The 15932-nt window shown below is 44.8% G+C and overlaps 1 protein-coding gene across 5 annotated transcripts in view; it reads right to left on the bottom strand.

Annotated features, from left to right (window-relative positions):
- The window catches only part of LOC147014255 (SWI/SNF complex subunit SMARCC2-like), a 134321-nt gene that overhangs the window by 39500 nt on the left and 78889 nt on the right, over positions 1-15932 (bottom strand). For all 5 annotated transcript variants that reach the window (XR_015050697.1, XM_085852064.1, XM_085852061.1 and 2 more), the window contains exons 12-15: positions 15413-15472; positions 15120-15157; positions 12126-12235; positions 4209-4283 (exon numbers count right to left, since the gene is read on the bottom strand). Coding sequence is in view for 4 of the 5 variants with exons in the window: in XM_085852064.1 (XP_085708190.1) it covers positions 4209-4283; positions 12126-12235; positions 15120-15157; positions 15413-15472 (283 nt within the window). In the remaining variant the exon portion in view is untranslated. The remainder of the gene's footprint in view (positions 1-4208; positions 4284-12125; positions 12236-15119; positions 15158-15412; positions 15473-15932) is intronic.

Raw genomic sequence — 15932 nt, 5'->3', positions numbered from 1 at the left:
CAGCTTCTGCAGGCAGGAAAATATTCACGCATACGGATAAGGATCGCCTACATACGTGCACCAAACCACGCCTCCCTAGCTTCATTTGTTTCGCACGAAAAATTAAGGTTGGATACTTTTTGAACACACCTCATATATACATATATATATATATATACATATACATATATATACATATATATATATATATATATATATATATATATACATATATACATATATACATATATACATATATATATATATATATATATATATATACACATACATACATACATACATATACATTAGGTCTGTCCTTATTATATTTATTTCAGAAATTTAAAGGGGCTAACCCGAATTTAGGTTGATATTTATGAGAAAATATATATATATTGTTGTGGTTACCAAATTCGCAAACCACCATTCAGGTCCCTTAGGTGAGATATCTCGGTAAGTATATGTGTAGTTAGGCCCAAACCCGTTGTCTAGTGGGAATACGTCATTTATGCGTGCTGCGACTCTTCAGGATAGCCGTTTTTCTTTTACTATCTTTATTTTGGACCAACCGCCATGATTACCACCGCCAACCGCGTCTCAACAGTCATCACAACATCAACCACCCACCGCGGCGCCGCTTCACCACAACAGCCACGACCTTGACCGTCAACCCTCGCAACCGTCGCATCGCCACCGTTCTTGCGCCGCTTGTGGGTACCGGTATTGGACTCGTGCAGGGCGCGCGCCGAACAGCGTGTACAAAACCACGGACTTTCCGCTCCAAAAACGGATCAAAAACGACACACGCCCACTTTTGTTCCGTCCAATCGGTGAGCGAGGGGTGATTTGGCCCCGCCTCCAGGGCGTTGGAGGGCGGTCGCTATATGCAAATTCATGGATCAAAATGCATTCACGCCCACTTTTTCTCGGGCCAATGGGGAGCGAGGTGAAAGGTCGAAGGCAGGGGGTCAAAGGCGAAGCCACGGGGCTTATATAAGCGGCCGCGTTCGTCAGTCGAGTCAGTTAAGAAATCAAGTCGTCGTCGTCGTGTGCGTTGGAGTTGTGTGTGCGTTGGAAGGAGTTCGCAGGAGAAAGAGTTCGGAGTTGGAGTCGGAGCGAAGAGGACGGAGCTGTGGAGAGGCGGCGGCGGCGAGGGCAGACGAGGGGGTGCTCGCGTCGGTGCCGGGAGCTGCACACCAGGGAGGCCGACGGCGCGACCTGGTCGAGGTGGAGACGCTCGTCGCGGGACCCGAGACGGAGTAAAAATCCTCCTTTCCCTGAGCATCAGCAACCCCCTCCTGTTTCCCCCCGCGCTGAGATAGTGCGACCAAGGGGGCCCCCTTCCCACCCCCTACCAGACTGTCCGCGAGGCCCGCGGAGTTGGGGCACCATCGCCGCTTCGCGCCTCATCATCAGACGGGTAGGCCCGACCCGGTCTCGGCCTCAGGCCCGCCTCATCCTTGAGGGTGGTTCTCTTTTCTTTTGTTTTGGGAATGTGTGTTGTCGGCGCTGTCTGTGAAGTAGAATTGTATAAGTGTTGCCGTGTGCTCGGTAGTCGGTATTAGCTCTGCATTGTCGCATTTGCTTTTTGTGTAAAATTGCATTGTGTTTCTTCTCCTTTTCTATGTGCTTTTGGTGGAATTGTATATGTGTGCTTTCTGTTCATCGCGAATAAATGTGCTTTGTGTTGAACTGTTTTTCCCGCTTCGCTTCGTCATTTCTCTCATTGAATCCTCATCTTGCTTCACGTAAAGGGTTGGTAGTGGGCTGAATACGCCCGATAATTAATCGAACCGTCGAGGCCGACGATAACACCGCTCGGTTATCCCGATAGTACGGAACGGGTCGCTTCAGTGGCCCGTGTCCGAAGTCGACCTGCGGCGAGGTGCGATCGCCCGGTCTACCCTCCGTGTGGGTACTTAGGTAGGTCGAATTTGGCGAGCAACCCTATCCCACGCGGGGGCCGATTGGCTCGATCGCGGTGAGACCGAAAGGTCCACCCGTGACTGGTTCCCGGCGTTAGTCCGAGAGGGTCACGACTGGATTGTCCGTCCGATGGGCGACGTGCCGCGATTCGAGTTACGTGGCCGTTCGCACGCCGGCGGGCGCGAATCCGTAACAATATATATATATATATATATATATATATATATATATATATATATATATATATATATATATATATATATATATATATATATATTTCTTCTTTCTTCTTCTTTCGGCTGCTCCCGTTAAGGGTCGCCACAGCGGATCATCCGCATGATCCGCATATTGATTTGGCAGATGTTTTACGCCGGATGCCCTTCCTGATGCAACCCTGGTCGCCTCTTACGACACAAGGATATGGTACACCTATTTTAACCGGGGTATACACCGGCCCAGTACACTGGTACTCACTTCGCCGACCTCGGAAGGATGACAGGCTGAGTCAACCCCCTGGTGTATTAATTCAGTGGCCCAACGGGGTTTGAACTCAGGACCTTTTGGATCCCAAGCCGCTGCGCCAACACCAGGCATATATATATATATATATACATATATATATATATATACATAAATAAAATATGGACCTGAAAAAAAATTGTCTTGGGGTTGCTACCAGCTGTCAAAAATTGTAAAAAATGTGAATTTTTATGTCAGAGATATTTTTCATGAAATTTTTGCGTGCTTACTGGTTGGTTCGAACGTGAATAACACGAAAAAAAATGTTATTGATCCCAAAAAAAGTGTTACATATGTCCCGAAACGTGGCTCAAAAATGGGAAAATTTTCCATTTTCAACATTAAATTGTGTCTTTTGTTCTCGTACTGACACGGCTTGTTGTACATACGAGATATTTATTGTTTAGATCTGTTGTATTGTCTGCTCATTACTCCATTGAATGGGGTCAGTGTCAGTCAGTCACATCAGTTTGGGGCTGTCAGTCAGTGACTGACTGAGTGCCGTCAATTTCAGGTCTGGTAACCAGCCATTCAGGCATTTAGCGAAATTGCCTTTCGTGAACTAATGATAACTATTCTGTCGTTTCAGAATATGTACTGAATTCAGACCTGACATTGTTAAAGCGAATGGATAAATATTCCGAAGTGAGTGTTGATATATCTAAGGCAACGGTGAAAAAGTTGCTGGGACAGCTGTGGTATTTATTGGTAGAACTGATACCATTATGTCTATTTGACCGAAACGTATCAATTGAGACAAAAAGAAAAATATCTCAAACTCTAAAAGAACAAGACGATGATGATGATGAAGCACCGAAAAGAGTTGTTGTTCACCAGAAAGATATCATGCGCCGAAAACTGGAAGATTTCGCATCTCCGAGAAGCAGAAGTTTTTTTGATGTATTGCATTTGAACTCTGACTTTCTGCACAAAGACCCAGATAAATGGGAAACTGAAGATAGTTTCGTAAAGAGCCGTAGTATCATCAGCAAGCTGAAAGTTGTGAATGACTGTGCAGAGCATGGTGAAGCCCTGACGACTGAGTACAACAGTCTTATTACGTTGGATAAGGAGCAAAAGCAGTACCTATTACAAGTGGTAACTGATCACCGAAAACGATTCCTGGACTGTAAGAAATCAACTTTGAACAAGTAAACTATAGCTCTTGTCCGAACTGTTCAAAGACTTTGTCTGCAAACTGCGGAGTTCGAAAAATGCGAAAAATACATAAAATCTTGATTTTTTTTAGACTTTTCAAGTTTCACTGAGATGGACTGGAAAAAGCTTGCCAAGTTAAACAATATTTTTCTGCAGTATTTCAGATTCTAATGCACCAGAAAACATCATACATTACATGTTAATGCCATTTTGGCACAAGATTAAAAAAAAAGAAAAATATAAAATGTATTTCTTTTTTTCAATTTCGATGGACGGTAGCAACCCCTAAAATATTTTTTTTCATAAATATCAACCTAAATTCGGGTTAGCCCCTTGAAATTTTCGAAAAAAATAAAACAAGGACAGCCCTAATATACATATACACACATACATACTGTATATAACATCAACACAGTATTGATTAGATAATGAGTTTTACTGGCCAACACTTCATGGACTACTCAAACCAAAATGACCTTGTTCGGTCAATAACATCCACCTTTGTTTGCCTTTGATCAAAAACAAGAACACACACAAAAAAAAATAATCTCAAAGACCAACTGGGACCAGAGTACACCACAACCAAACATAATCATCTCGCCTCAAAAGTCCCACTCCTTCCTCACATCTCAAGGGTCTTCGACTTGTTCCCCAAGGGTCGAAAAAACTCAGGAAGAGTTCTTCGCTCAATGTTGTGGACACTGCAATAGAAAGAGGGATATCTCTGATGTTTTCTCAACACCACCACCACCAACAGCAGCAGCCCATCATCCAACAACCTCAACAAACATGCAATTCATACCCTGATCCAATGTTTTGTGATGAGACACCATGCACATACATGCATAAAAGATGCAAACAATTTTCTTGTACAACACAGACTTCCTTTCACTGAATAAGGAATAACAGCCAATTATCTCAACAACACACTGACGAGCTTCCACCAGTGAACAAGCAGATGGCATTTTTCACAAACCTAGAGAAAAAAATGGAAGGGTTGCATGACATTGGGAGATGTGATTGATGACAGATTATGGGTAAGCAGAAGGATATATGCAACTTTGTTAAGGGCATAATAATGGGAGCTCATACAACTTAGCTGGCCTTCATGGAAGCTGCTGGAAAGCTGATAAATTGGTCCACAGAGAGACCCACTCAATAGTCTCCACAATAGAACCACCTGAGCCTAACAAATGTCAACTTGGATCATTTCCTATGGAATAGTTTGTACAAGGCAAAAACTCCCGAGAGACCTCACACCATAAAACAGAATATTCCAGAAGTAACATACATAGGCCTATACAATATATATATATATATATATATATATATATATATATATATATATACATACATATATATACACATACACACATCTTCTTCTTCTTCTTCTTCTTCTTCTTTCAGCTGCTCCCGTTAGGGGTCGCCACAGCGGATCATCCATTATGATCTGCATAATGATTTGGCACAGGTTTTACGCCGGATGCCCTTCCTGAAAGCAACCCTGGTCATCTCTTACGACACAGGGATATGGTACACCTATTCTAACCGGGGCATACACCGGGCCCAGTACACTGGTACTCACTTCGCCGACCTCGGAAGGATGACAGGCTGAGTCAACCTCCTCGTGTGTATCAATTCAAGCAGCCAACGGGGCTTGAACTCAGGACCTTTTGGATCCCAAGCCGCTACCCTAACCACGACGCCAACACCAGGCTATATATATATATATATATATATATATATATATATATATATATATATATATATATATATATATATATATATATATACACACACACACATATATACATCAGGCTGCCTGTCTGACCCTAAAACACTAAAACACTCTTCGGAAAGAAAAAAAATATGAAGTAAAAGTCGTTTCAAATTAATCCAAACTTAAGTGAAAAGTATAATTTTTTTCAAACAGCCAAACAAATTGAACCTAGGCAGTGTATAAGGCAACAGACCACTGCCTCGATGACTCCCGATTTTATTTTTCCTGTGAAGAAATATGCCAAGGTATGAGGTGTTTGCAACCCCTTTTGTACCTGCGCAGCCGACAGACCCACACTTTCCAGTCACTTAGGAGAGGGAGGAGGGGAGGAAAACAGAGGATGTCAAAAGCGTGTGGTCGGAAGAGGTGCAATGCGGAGAGGAAGGTGTGAAGACGTGGGTCAGGGGGTGGGACATAGAGCAAAGAACATGTAAGAGAACAGACTTAATGGTGAGTGTAAGAGGTCTGTTCGTGTAAGTGTTTAATGAGTAAGACGGTGCTTGATCTGATGTCTACAGCTTGCAGGTGGACTCCATTGCGTTCCACCACTCCGTGATCCCAGGAACAAGAAGACAGGGTGGGCCAGATGCGAGAGAGGAGAAAGCGGGGGGGAGGCAGAGAACAGAGCCCTCTTTTATAATCCCACAGCAAAGGGGGGGACACTTGAGGATGAAACAAGTGGAGCAATGGGTGTTCTACAGCACCCTCATTGGTATATGGACCATTACCCCGGCACCATCTCCACCCATGGTAGGCCTTGGCGACGGAATTTGCCCTCACTCGCCCCAAACTCTATCATGTGACGGAGCTCCGAGGTTAACATGGCACTGGGGTATTTGGTGGTGCTCTCCGGCCACGAACACGTGCCGGACACCCAATGAGGGCCATAATTGAGAGGAACGCTCGGGCTATCCACATGACGTTGAATAGAATTTGGCACACTTGTGCTCCAAGCTCGACACCAGACTGTGCAGACCTGAGTATCTATAATGGTACGGGCCCACTACCTTGTTCCATTGGTCCCAAAAGTGAGGTGGTGGCATCGGTGATGATGGTGGTCGAGCGATAGGAGCAGTGGTGTCACATGGCAGTTGGTCATAGCATTGTGGTTGAGGAGTCAATGGTGAGTGTAGGCGAGCTTGAGTTGGGGTTCGATGGTGTGATAATTTTTATAAAGGCATTGTGGTGGTCGTATGAAGGTTGTAGTGTTGCGGTTTGAAACTGTGAAGGCTTGAGGTGAGCGTCCTTTGGGCAACGGCATGAGGTTTGAATGTGAAAGGGCACGAATTTGCAAATGAGCTGCTTGCGTACAGACGTGTGTGAAGGAGGGGTCGTGTATGCGAAGTAAAGTAAATAAAGAATGGGAATAAAGACCTGCCTAAAAGCCCACACAACACATTCTGTCCCATAAACCCACAAAACACAAGGGAGGGGCTATCTAAAATGAATACTAATGAAATAAGTGTCTCTGGACCGCTATATTTTGTGTACCATTGTCTCGGGGGAGTACCGGCTTCACAGAACCGCAACAATAATATCTTGTGTGCTCCTTCCATGTCCATCACACTTAAGTCTGAAGGGTTCCCGCGATCACATTGATGGAACCGGTACATTAAAGGTCCAAGTCCTGCTTCTTGCTCCCCCTTCCCAGAAAGGCAGGCTCTTAAAACAAGCATTTTGATGATTAAACAGACACTAATTTTTGTTCGAAGGAAATTGATTAGCTTTCCAACCAAGTGAATCGATCATTAGCTTTCCAACAGTCCCATTCTCATTATTCTACGACAGCAGGAACCCTTTAGAATCAAGGTGACGGACACACGGATGGATAGTTCTCCTTTTAAGTTGGAGACGAGATAGACTGCAAATCTCCAGAGATCAATCGAACTGCGAATCTTTGCCATGTCTTCGTCCATCACAACAGGACCTATTTACATATATCACATCACATTCACATCTGATCTGTCCAGCCTTGGATTCACATATAGGCCTAGATATAAACTGTCATCCTGGTATTTTTCAGGCAGGGTGTTGCATCAATGTATGTGCCATCACTCAGATGGACGTTAAACCTGGTGTCCTTTATGCCAGCATTGGTTGGTGGACGTTAATTATCCCACGGTGTCTTTCGTGAAGAGTAGGCGAGCTATCGCCGACACTATGACCAAATTCTTGCCCCGACTTCCTGTGTCGGAGTGGCAACCTGTCCAGAATTGTAACCCTGGCCAAGAAACTGCTTCGGCAGAGCTGACGCTCTGTATAGAGAATGACAGTGCATGATGATTATAAGACATATTGTAATAAGCCAAACAAGTTCACCCATGCTGTTTTTTTATATGTTATAAATACAGAAGGGGGGGGGGAGACCCACAGCCATTCATATCAACTTCCTGTAGCAAGACAAGGGAATAATGGTGAACTACAGTGAGCTACAGTGGTTGTCAGGTCAGGTTCGATCTGTGACCTGCTACAGGTACCATGTAAACCTGTACTAACCTGTTCCATGGTCGGGTTGTCGGCGACTAAACCGTCTCCCCCACCAGGTTTTCTGGTGAGGAGGGTGTTTGGATATGGACACCCAGCAGGATTAAAAACAAAACCTGTCAAAGGGCGGAGGAGCTCCTTGTGAGCCAACGGCCATCCATATCTAGTGCCCAACTGTGTCTGCGGACGTCCTCCTGCAGTTGGGTTACTTCTTATTAGGAGGTTGGTGGCAGGATTTGCACTCCAGCCACCGTAAAACGCTTCATTCCGCAAAACGAAAAAACGCAAAAAAATCTGAAAACCCACTCCGTGGGAGTACCTCCTGTGCAGCTTACCTTCGCAGGGCAGCTCACCGGATGACGGGATTGGGGCAAAGCCTTCGGGACCCCCAATCTTTGATAGGAGGGAAACCACGGGGTAACATCCCTGGGTCAGATTGCGGGAGAGTGTGTCGGAGTGGTGCTGAGGTGTCGTCCACCAGACGGCGGTCTCCTTGGGTTAACCTTGAGGCGGTCCCTTCGGGTGGGTGCCTGGAATGTCCTATCCCTAAGAGAGGATGATCACCTGTCTCTGTTATCATCTGAGCTCAAGCGTTTGGACATCGGGATTGCAGCTCTCTCTGAGGTTCGGAGACCGGATTGCGGCGAGATAATGGTGGGTGGTTACACCTACTATTGGTCTGGTCGCTCTGATGGTTACCATACCCAAGGAGTTGCTGTAGCTGTGTCCAATAAGCTGACCCCAATGATAATTGAGGTAACACCGGTCAACGAGCGTATTATGAGATTAAGGATTCGTCACTCCTTAGGTGTCATTTCCCTGGTCTCTATTTATGCTCCGACTGAGGCGAGTGATCTTACCGTGAAGGATGCATTCTACGCCACACTCGAGTCTGTGGTTGATCAGTGCCCCAGACGAGATACACTTCTAGTCTTGGGGGATTTCAATGCATCGACTGGAACTGATAGGGATGGTTATGAGGTGTGTGTTGGTCCCCATGGGTCAGGAACTATGAACCAGAATAGCACTAAGTTCCTTGACTTTGCAAGAAGTCATGGACTTAGGGTGGCTGGTTCATGGTTTCAGCGCCCGCAAGCTCATCGCTGGACTTGGTATTCCAACGCTGGCGGTGTGACAAAGGAGATTGACCACGTCCTCATTGACGGTCGTTGGAGGATGATCCAGAACTGCAGGGTCTACCGGAGTGCTCAGTTCCTCAATACTGACCACAGGCTTGTTGTAGCAACTCTAAAGCTGCACCTTAAATCCTGGAGAATGGTACCATCCCAGCCTAGGCTGGATGTTGCCAAGCTCAGGGATGAGAGAGTAGCTGAGGAGTTTGCGAACAGGCTGAGTGGACACTTGGGGGGTCTGGGTGTTTGGGGGGTCCTGAAGAGTTGTTGAGCACCTTCAAGACCACCGTCCTTGATGTTGCCGGTGGATGCCTTGGAGTTCACCGCAGGGCAAAGAAGAATTTTGTCTCTCAAGGGACACTGGATACCATTGACCAGAGTCGCAGGGCCAGGCTGAATGGCAGAGCTGAGCTGTTCAGGGAGCTGAGGCGTAAAACTGTACGTGCACTGAGGGTGGACAAGGAGGCCTATGTGCGAGGAATCTGTGAGGGGGTAGAGCATCACCTGTGGACAGGTGATTCTCGTCCAGCTTACAGGGGAATTCGCGCATTACGTTCATCCAAGCCCATCCCTCGGAGCACTGCAGTTCGAGCAGAGAGTGGTAGGCTCTTGACAGAGGAGTCTGAAGTGAAGGCCCGCTGGGCCGGTTACTTTGAGCGGTTGTACCAGGCTGATCCCCCAGCTGTCGAGTTGGACGTCAAGGGTGTTATAATCCCTGTTGCTGACCCTCGAATCAACTGTGGTCCACCATCGCTTGTGGAAACACGGGCTGCGGTGAACCAGTTGAAACGGGGCAAAGCTCCAGGGATCTGTGGCATCCATGCTGAACTTCTCAAGGCTGGTGGAAATGCTGCACTCGCGTCGTTGCATGCAGTTTTGTGCTCTGCCTGGAACACAGGCATCATCCCAACTGACTGGAAGAGGGGCCTTGTTGTCCCTCTCTGGAAAGGAAGGGTGATCGCCAAGACTGCAACAACTACCGAGGGGTGACGCTGCTCTCAGTGCCGGGCAAGGTCTTTGCTCGGATAATTCTTGATAGGGTTCGCCACCATCTGCTTGAGCACCAGCGTCCAGAGCAGTCAGGCTTTACACCAAAGAGGTCAACGATTGACCGTATCCTTGCTCTTCGTGTCCTCACTGAACGCAGACGAGAGTTTCGGCAGGGGCTGCTTGCAGCCTATGTTGATCTCTGTAAAGCGTTCGATTCAGTGAATCGGGATGTCCTCTGGAGGATTCTTGGTCTTCGTGGGGTGCCACCGAGACTGATCGATCTGATGTCTGAACTCTACTCTGGTACTGAGAGTGCTGTGAAGTGTGGTGGTACCGCCTCTGACTTATTTCCAGTTGTTACTGGAGTTCGTCAGGGATGTGTACTTGCCCCCACACTTTTCAGCACTTGTATCAGACTGGATTTTTGGGAGGATGTCGGAGAGATCAAGTTGCGGTGCATCGTTTGGCAAATGTCAAGATCTCGGACCTTGATTTTGCAGATGATGCAGTCATCTTTGCGGAGACTTTAGACATCCTCTTGGGGGCCCTCGAGGTGCTGAATGAGGAGTCGGAGCCGTTGGGATTACGGATTTCTTGGGTCAAAACAAAGATCCAGGCTTTCGGTGACATCTTGGATGCTGCTGTCCTGTCTGCGTCTGTTTGTGGTGAGGATGTTGAGGTCGTGGATAGATTCACTTACCTTGGCAGTGATATTCATGTCTCCGCAGGTTGTGAGCCGGAGGTCAATGAAGACGTCTGGGTCGGGCCTGGGGAGTCATGGATTCACTGGATCATGGGGTGTGGCGCTGCCGGTACCTGTGCGGGAGGACGAAAGTCCGAGTCTTCAGGTCCTTGGTACTTCCAGTCTTGCTCTATGGGTGCGAGACTTGGACTTTGACCAAGGATCTGAGACGGAGACTTAATTCCTTTGGTACCAGGTCTCTTCGGAGAATCCTTGGCTATCGCTGGTCGGATTTTGTGTCCAACGAGCGGTTGCTGAGAGAGACTCGGATGAGATTTGTTACCTGCATAGTCCGTGAGCGTCAGCTGCGGCTGTATGGACATGTGGCTCGTTTTCCTGACGCTGATCCTGCTCACCAGATTCTCTCAGCGAGGGAGTCTCATGAGTGGAGGAGGCCAGTGGGCCGACCACGTGCCTCATGGTTGCAGCAGGTTGACCATCATCTCAAGGAGATGGGGATGGGCCTGGCATCTGCCTGGGGGATGGCCAGACGGAGGCCCCTGGAGTACCGGCGGAAAGTGGACGCAGCGACGCGCTGTTCTGGCACATGCTCCCATACCTGACCCTGACAGTGAGCAGACATCAAATGTAGCAAATTATTCCACCCTGGAAGTTGTTAATGAGCTAGCTTGGCTCTTACTGAATCCAATTGTGATGTGGCAATTATCCTGAAACCAACTCCCGTCTTAAACAAACTCCTAATACTACAGTCTTAAGCTGGATTTTAACCACAACCTCTGTAATGCCAGTCCAGTGTCCTCAAAACGAAGTCACCACCTTGTGTAATTGATGTTTCAGCTTGCTGCTGCTGTTATTCTTGGCATTGTCTTTATAATCAAATGGAAGACGGAATACTGCATTGGATTCATCAGAAGGAACCAGAATAAGTAAAGTGCAAAGGTGGAGTCATCAGGAGGAACCTCGAGAGGATTCGGGTTTCAGCCGCTACTCCACTAAACTCAAACCCGTCCAGGCACAGCCAAGTGAGTCTTGCAGAAACATTTCTGCAATAATTCACTTCTCCCTCGACAGATAGATAACGAAAGAGAAATAAAGAGCAACGGAGAAAAAAGAAAAGAAAAGGCAAGAATCAGAATGAATAAAGAGAAATGTGAAAGGAACAAAGAACAAAGATGTCGGGAAGAACCCAGCCACATAGATTTCAGCAGTTACTCCCCAGGCTCAAACACAGCAACAGGTCCACACTATCAGGGGTATTTACAGCTTTTCTGTTCAGTGGTGCTTGAACTTAAAAACTGAAGACCGTGAACTGAACTTGGGGGGGGGGGGGCAACTTCCCTGTCAATTCAATTTTGGGGGGGGGATAGGGAGGGGGAGGGTTGGGAGAAGACAAGCAATTTCAGAAGATTTTACTATGTTTGGCTGACAATAAGAAAAAAAAAGCATGACTAGCCTGTTGTAATCAAACCACGAGGCAATCGTGGGAATGATAAGATGGCTGCCTTCCTCTCCCGCACTATCATCAGCCTCAAAGCGTAGTCCTGGAACACCCTCTTCATCTTCCTAGAGTGAAAGAACCGGTGGTCAAAAATATAAAGATAATCATGACTTACCCTCACGACACAATTAAGTGAATCGAGTGTCCGCCGCCAACATTTACAAAGACTCTCCCAACATCAAATGTTACATTACACAAACTCTCAAACTGAAATTATAAAGCTGAACTCCTGGTATTTTTTTTTCATAAAGATCTGACGATCTGGAGTGAACCAATTTTTGTGGTTATTCCTTTTATTTGTCCAAAAGAAGCAATTTGAAGCTCATATGCAAGAGATTAAAACAGCACTAAAGCATAACATCTCAAGAGTGTGCACATGTAGGGAAAAGGAAAGAGTGGGGAATGGGGCAGGTTTAGAGGGCAAGAATGAAATGCCTCATGGGACAACCAGGAACTTGTTTTATTGTTTACAGGGTGCACCTTATCATATGATAATAACACACCTTATCATATGTACCAAGCACAAACAAAAGGAAGAAAGAAATATCGCACTATAGGTACAAATAAAAACAAAACTAAACTAATCACACGATAAAACAATTAGGCTTGTGGGTAGGTGTGCTACTTTGTTTGTTTGACTTGTATGTACTCCAAAACCACTGGACAGAAAGAGTTGAAATTTGGTGGAAGGTTTGAGGGGTTAATGAAAAATTAATAGTCACAGGGGGTTCAGACGACGCAGATTCTCCATGTAAATGTGTATCGTGTAGCTCCGCTCCCGGTGGCAGAGTTTATTGCGAGCCTCATTGGTTTACAGTGTTATAATGGTATCTCTGTGTGAAACCCTCATCGAATCGAAAACTACTTGGACAACTTGCATACGTGCTCTGCATTTAATGCAGTCCTAAAATGTCGGATGAAATAAGTTGAAAAGTGCTGGTCGTACTGTACACTCTGGATGTGCATGGGAAGATCCATTAAGTTGGGATGGAGACCTGCAACTTCGATTCAACTCTTATGTGAAAGTGGGGAATCATCAGAAGAAGTGGGTGAATTATCATACCTGCTAATGCACTCCTCCTCCATGAAAACTGAATGTTATCGCTGAAAAATAAATCAAACTCCCGGAATTTGTCTTATTATTACACCTCCCGTATTCTAAAATACGTACACCAATAATTATCTGTGTTACAGTATAATGAAAACTAGTCATCATAGATGTGGGGAAATGTGTTAAAACATACATGCCTGTTCATTTGTGGGATGAAATGCATTTAAATGTTGTGGTTGTACTCAAGGAATGTATGGGACCATTCCACAACTTAAAGTTGCCCCCCCCCACCTCTTCCCCACTTGCTGCTCCCATCGAGAACAGGTGTTTCTCGTGAATCCTGATAAACAAAAGTGAAGGCCTACAGAGGAAATAAACTTAAATCGAGCTGTAATAATAAAGACTGAAATTGAAGAATGCATCACAAAGTTGCACCAATATAAATAAATGAGAGGGGCACTCTTTCACGTCACCAGATATGCCTCCGCCCACATAAAAAAAAAAAAATATATATATATATATATATATGGCTGCCGAACCACATGACTGATGACATCAATTTCACCACTCCCCCCCCCAATACAATTTAGCCCGAGATGACCCTCAATTTTCATACTGATCAGATAAAGCATTCAATGGCTTCGTTATGACACCATAATTTCATACATCTACGACATCAAAAAAAAAAAAAAAAATCAATCACTCATTCCTCATGAGGAGTACTTGACATGTGCCAAGTTTCAATTTTTTCCATGGAGCGGTTTCATAGATACAGAGATCAAAAGTTTTTCCATTTTTCCAACATGGCTGCCACACCATGTGACCGATGACACAATTATCATGAAAGCATTCTGCATGAGTAGTCGCATGAAATATGTTGAAAGTTTCGTGTCAATCAGATAAGTGGTTGCAGAGAAAACAGAAAATTGGCACAGACGTCCGTGCACGTGCTCTGTATTTTACGGACGTGCGGATGGACGGACAGACAATCCAAAAACATAACGCCTCCGGCGACTTCATCAGCGGAGGCACAAAAATATTAAAACCCCATACATTTATACATGGTGTAATCATGTAATGTCACATGATGGAATCGAGATCACATGATTATGAAGCATACAGCATCACACATTTATATAATACATACATCAATGGCATATGACAACAATATTTGCTGTTGTGAGGTATCGAGCACATCATGAATGAAAACGTGCCAACAAATGTTTATATATATATATATATATATATATATATATATATATATATATATATATATATATATATATATATATATATATATATATATATATATTTATTTATTTCTTTTTAAACAATTTGATATGGACAAAAATAATAATAATAATAAAAATAACTTATTCAGTTCATAAATTGATTTAAAAGTTCAGCTGATCGTTCATATGAATCTTGGCCTAAACATCCCCAGGTGATGGTGGAATGGTGTCAGCGAAGATTATTAAAGCAGAAATCCAACTCTTCAACATGTGCTCAGTCAAATTACATAGAATTAATGGATATACCCATCACTCCATCAGTGACAGGATTTGATAGAAAGGGAGGGTTATCAAAGAACAACAATCTCATGACAGGATGGCACCAGAAGTGCTGCCCTTCAGATTTCATTTATACCATCCAGTATGGCAAACATGAAGAAAAGTCTATTTTTGAGTGGGATGAATGGAATAAATGATGGTGTTGCAAGGAAATGTAGATTGCACAAGTGGAAATGGAAGACATTGTTAATTAGGCTGACAAAGTTTGATGACTGTGCACAAAGCGGTGAGAGAACATGGGAAACGAAGAGAGACAAACACTATCCTATGATTTATATAGATGTATTCTTGCCCAAGTTTACAACACCTTTAGGACTTTGCACACACCTTGCCTGAAGCATCCACAATATCATCTTCCATGTCATCTAAACAAAGAGCAGCAGGAAGAGCCATCAGCCAACATCCACAAGTAATCAATATGAATGTGCCTCTCTGCCCTAGATACAAACTCTGTGAAAGAAAAACAGTAAATCAAGGTTCCTGCTTATCCCACCAGGGATTTTAATGTTACCATCTCCAAAAAAACAGCCCCTGCCCCTGTAAAACATTCCCCCTTTAGTTTCCCTACACCACACTGCATCCGCAACAAGGCTCCGTTACAGGTACAGCATCGACCTTACCCAAGTCTGTGACGGTCCCTCCACGAATAGGTGCCACCTCCGTGTCTTTCTTGGTGTTAACTACAGAACCACCACATATAGAGAAGATAATGTCAAAGAAATGAGGACACAGTGGTTTTGTAAAAACTAAGGTTGGATGGTTAAATAAAGCAGCTAGGGACACCAGTCAGCAGGAACAGTTGCAGTGGCACATTCCAAGACGGAGACCAAAGTCCGGGTCAGTTTCATGCAAAGACCTTATGCAGATAAATTTCACTTTGAACAGAGAAAAGAAACTGTCAAAATGCATCGTCAATAAACTGAGACCAAAAATGTTCAAACTGGAGAGTTCATAGAACACCTTACCCCACGCAGTCTTAAGAAAAAGGACATGGGAAGGGTTTTTTTCAATTCTTACTTTATTTCCAAACACGATCTACATTTACTATGGGCCGCCTTTTTGTCTGAATCTCGATATTCCCCAACACTGAGAGCGCGAGCGGCAAATTTGATTGGTCGAAATGGTGTAAAATTTTGTTCA

Source organism: Eptatretus burgeri, chromosome 13, assembly GCF_056783735.1.
Source record: "Eptatretus burgeri isolate ZD-2024b chromosome 13, Ebu_testis_v1, whole genome shotgun sequence".
Lineage (NCBI taxonomy): Eukaryota > Metazoa > Chordata > Myxini > Myxiniformes > Myxinidae > Eptatretus > Eptatretus burgeri.
Note: the sequence above shows the minus strand (reverse complement) of the source record. Positions and strands in the feature narration are given on the sequence as shown.